This window comes from Enhydra lutris, unplaced genomic scaffold (genome assembly GCF_002288905.1).
Source record: "Enhydra lutris kenyoni isolate GAN:26980312 unplaced genomic scaffold, ASM228890v2 scaffoldscaffold4, whole genome shotgun sequence".
Lineage (NCBI taxonomy): Eukaryota > Metazoa > Chordata > Mammalia > Carnivora > Mustelidae > Enhydra > Enhydra lutris.
The window spans coordinates 2263453-2268133 of NW_019154088.1; the positions used below are offsets into that span (position 1 = coordinate 2263453).

General features: G+C 36.0%; 1 protein-coding gene across 1 annotated transcript; it reads right to left on the reverse strand.

The window, feature by feature from the left end:
* Nucleotides 1-3295: 3295 nt before the first annotated feature.
* On the reverse strand, nucleotides 3296-4231 carry LOC111162172 (olfactory receptor 4F3/4F16/4F29-like). The gene has a single exon (XM_022526378.1). The coding sequence runs from the start codon at nucleotides 4229-4231 to the stop codon at nucleotides 3296-3298; it is 936 nt and encodes a 311-aa protein (XP_022382086.1).
* Nucleotides 4232-4681: the final 450 nt, after the last annotated feature.

The following is a 4681-nucleotide window of genomic DNA, read 5'->3' on the forward strand; positions in this document are numbered from 1 at the left end:
ATAAATCCCTGTCCTCTAACTGTTAAAATATAGACAGGCTTTATTTGATACTTACTAATGTGATGCAGAAACCACCTCAAAATAACCTCATACTAGTTAACTAAGAAAAGAAGCTTTGTGTATACCAGAAAGAGCTGTACTTGAAGTTTAGTGTTCTTTTTTTTTTTTCTTTACGTGCTTGTTCAAGTACTTTGGAGGAGCCCAATGGTATTGAATTAGTAAGCAGTTCATCATTCGTTAAGTCATTTCCAGCCTTTAATAGAACAGTCTTATTAAAATTGCCTCATCCAAAGTGTCTGGTTCTAGAAGAATGAAGTAACCCCAGGAGGTGTGCACTCAGGCTTCAATTTTCTCCTCAGATAACATGACCCTGTTGTGGACTATCTCCAAGGAATAGAGGGTGCAGTGCCTTCCCCTCATGCATAGTTTTGTATAAGTAAAAGGGAGTTATAAAGTTATTTTATTATATAAATTACCTCTGAATCTCAGTCCCTTTGAATAGTAAATAGATTGGTATTTTTGAATGATAGATTTAAAAGACAGGACACAATAACATATTTTATTGAATCAATGCATGTTTTATATTTATTTTGTGTTATTAAGTAGAGAGAGAAAAATATGTTCAGATTTTAGAAGGACAGGTAAGAGACACCCACCAACTTGGATGTGTGGTGATTAAGAGCAGGGATACTGGATTAGAAGTTGTGTGGTTTTGCAACCAAACTCTACCACTTACCACCCCTTTGTCCCTGGGCAAGTTAGTATATCTTTCTGTGCCTCAGTTAAATCATCTATAAAATAAGAATGATAATATTACCTACCTCATTGCTGTGAGAATTAAATGAATTAATGTATGTTAACAACTTAAAAGAGTACCTGCCACATAAATGCTCAATAAATGTTGGTGATAGTGGAGGTGGTGATAGTTGGACAAAATGATGAATGGGCTTTAAAAAGCCGGTAAGAATCCTTTTGGAGGACAGATGAGCTATGACAATTTCAACTAAGTTTGTAAATGACACAGTTAAGAGCAAGCAAAATGATGATAAATCTGTACTGAATTTTATTTGGAGTGATTACACATCTAAGTTTCCATTTATCAAATAGAAAGTCAAAGAAACACATAATATTTTTAAGTACTCTTTGAGGTCATGAGGAGAAAAAGAAGTATAAACAAAACTTATCAAGAGGGGAAAAGGAACAATTTCATACATATAACAATTATCAGCCAAAGGCTAACTGTGCCAAAAAGAAATATCTCTTACTTGGTTAAGCTAAGGTCTTAACATGTAATTATCCTAATAAATATATATTTTACAAATAAAGAAGTCCAAAATAACATCAGAAGGAAAATGAAGATAGAAGAATGAAATAACTTCCTGAATAAAGTCTGAAACTAATGTAACACTGTATGTTAACTAACTGGAATTAAAATAAAAACTATTAAAAAAATAGGTAAACTGAAAATAAAAGAAGTCTGAAATCTGTCAGTGGTTTAAGAAGATAGATTCAGGGGCACCTGGGTGACTCAGTGATTAAGCATCTGCCATTGGCTCAGGACATGATCCCAGGGTCCTGGAATCTATCCGCCCCCCCCCACCCCGGCAGACTCCCTGCTCAGTGGGGACCCTGCTTCTCTGCCCCTCCCCACTGCTCATGCTCACTTTCTTTCTCTTTCTTGATTAAATAAGTAACGTCTTTAAAAACAAAGATAGATTCATCACAAAGATCTACCAAAAATTGCTAACTAACAGGAATACGAGTATATATGTGGTATTTTAAAAGAATCTTTAAAATAAGTAGGCATTAATATAATTTTATCATAGTTATTAATTTCTAAATCAACACTTTAGTTCATTTAAAGATCAGAAAGATTTGTCTCTAGCCTGTATTATCTTTGGGTCCCAAAAGTTCTAAAGTGCCTGAGCTGTTCAGTCTTAGAAACCGTGACCCACTAACAGAAACAGATAAAGGAATGCAGTAATAGTCACTCATGAGATTCTTGAAGCTTACATAAGATTACTTCCAATCCTTGGTACCAATAAGAAAAGTTATGGTAAACACCCTTTAGAGTGTTCATTAGAGTAAAAAAGCAACACAGAGGGGGGAATACTGTTTAATTGTTAATTTTTAGTAATTGATATAAATAAAAGCCATGAATGAGACCATGGGTGAGTGATAAGGTAATCATACAGTTATAAAATAATGAGAAACTTGTTAGCCTGCAAATAAAGAACTTGGAAACAACAAATAACCATACAAAACTGATACCAATGAAGAGAGTCATGATGTCAGTTGTGCTACTTCTGCTATCATAAAGGTCAAAAATAGCAGGCCAGAGGAATTGTTTATTAATGAAAAGCTCAAGAATCCAAATTAATAAGTGACTCTAGATTTTTTAAAAATATAAATTGAAGAGAAAAGAGTTCACTATGTGAGGTGTTACATTTGTTAATTATCTTGATCTTGGTAATAACTTCACAGAGTATGTATATATCAAATTACCACATTGTACACTTTAAATGTATACAATTATATTTGACAATTATTCCTCAATAAATTTGGGGGGAGAAAGTGTGGAGATCTGATTTTCACCTTGAATCTATCATTTAACATCTCTGTGCCTATTATATCCATAAAATAAATAAGTTGGAACAAATGATCTCAAATTTCAGTTCTAAAACTCCACAATTCCACTATATAATGAACAGTTTTCTAGGTAACCAAAGAAATGGGTTAGTAGGAAACAAACTGATACCTTAGAGGAAAAAAAAAAGTAAAACCAATTGGCATTATGGCAGTTTGATAGTTTAAAAAGGATGTTAGCCAATTCAAAGCAGGGAAAGTATAACAGTGAAAAAGAATAACGTGCTAAATTTCCAGCACGAAATTGTTGAACACATTCTGTTTGGCACCTTTTGAGGGGAAAGACAATTGGAAATAGTGGACTAAGGTGGTGATAACTTTGGTTTGACATATTTTCCTTAGTAATTACAGAGGGATGAACATGAAGCATTTATCAATTTACCCCCCCAAATCAAGATAAAAAATACTACACTGAGTTTTCATAAATATTAAATAAAATAATGTACATAAAACATCCACCGCAGGGTCTGAAACACAGAAGTCCCAAAATTAGCTCTCTTTATCATTTGTTAGGGTACTAGAATTACAGGGTAACGTGGTAAATGCCTAAATGTAACCTAGTACATGAAATTAATAGAGACCTAAAACTTCAATTACTTTATTTTTTCTGTTGTTATTGAGTGTAGAGCTAATTTTTTTTAAGTATTTACTACATCTTCCTGTAACTCACAAGCTGATGACAGAGTTTCTTCATTGCTGCCTTCATCTCCTTGTTCCTGAATGTGTAGATGACCGGATTCAGAAAGGGGGTGAGAACTGCATCAAAGATAGCAAGAAATTTATCCAAGTGTGATGAGGGGAAGGGCCAGGTGTAGAAGAAGATTAATGGTCCAAAGAATAAAACCACCACAGTGACATGAGCTGACAAAGTAGAAAGGGCCTTGGATAACCCACCTGAAGAGTGTTTCCAAACTGTGGCCAGAATGATGATGTAAGAAATAATCAATATAGAGAAGGAACCCACAGAGATGAGTCCACTATTGGCTGTGACCATGAACTCCAGTCTCTTGGTCTCTGTGCAAGCAAGTTTAATGAGTTGAGGAAGGTCACAATAAAAGCTGTCCAGTACCTTAGGACCACAGAAGGGCAAGTCTCCTACAAAAGCCAATTGGGCCACTGAGTGGATAAGGCCAAGGACCCAGGCTGCAGCCAGAATCAAAATGCACATTCGTGGGCTCATGATGGTCAGGTAGTGGAGAGGCTTACAAATGGCAACATATCTGTCAAAGGCCATGGCAATGAGCAGCACCATTTCTGTGCCCCCAATAGCATGAATAAAGAAGATCTGAGATATACAACCTCCAAAAGAGATGGTTTTGCGTTTTCTGAAAAGGTCATAAATCATTTTGGGAGCTGCAATAGAGCAAACTCCCACATCAAGAAAGGAGAGGTTGGCCAGCAGGAAGTACATAGGAGAGTGCAAGGTAGGGTCAGTGCTCACAGAGAACACAATGAGGAGATTTCCCAGTAGGCTTGCCATGTAGAACACAGAGGAAAAGAGAAATAGGAGAAGCTGGACCTCCCATGAATTGGAGAGTCCCAGGAACACAAACTCAGATACCACAGACTCGTTGGCTCCATCCATTAGCTCTGCAAGCAGAGGTGACACAAATTTTACCTGCAAGAAAGAGTAAACAGAAAATCAACTTCATGGGAGTCACTGACTGCATGAGTTTCAGATCATAAAGAAAAACATTACCTTACTTCACAAAGTCCGAACACATCTAATATAACCCCTACATTGTAATTGCAGAAAATAGGCAGTAACTCATTGCTAAAAAGCGCTATTTCTAACTCCCTAATCTCCTTAAAATTCCCTCAGTTTTGATAAGAGAAGATTAAGCAAAAGCTGCTAAATCAAAAGAGTTGTAAGAGGCAGATCAGGAATGCCCTGGAATAACATGAGAGAACAAAGAAGAAATGGAAATGAGCTCATTGATTTTTCCCTCAGAGTTTGTTACTCCTACTCATGGAGTTCTCTAAAACTCAGGCAATTTATGATGATCTTTGTTTTCCTTACCCCTTTGATTGCCTT

What these genes read in the sequence shown, in the direction of transcription:
- LOC111162172 (XM_022526378.1), bottom strand. Translation starts at nt 4,231, where the DNA reads ATGGATGGAGCCAACGAGTCTGTGGTATCTGAGTTTGTGTTCCTGGGA.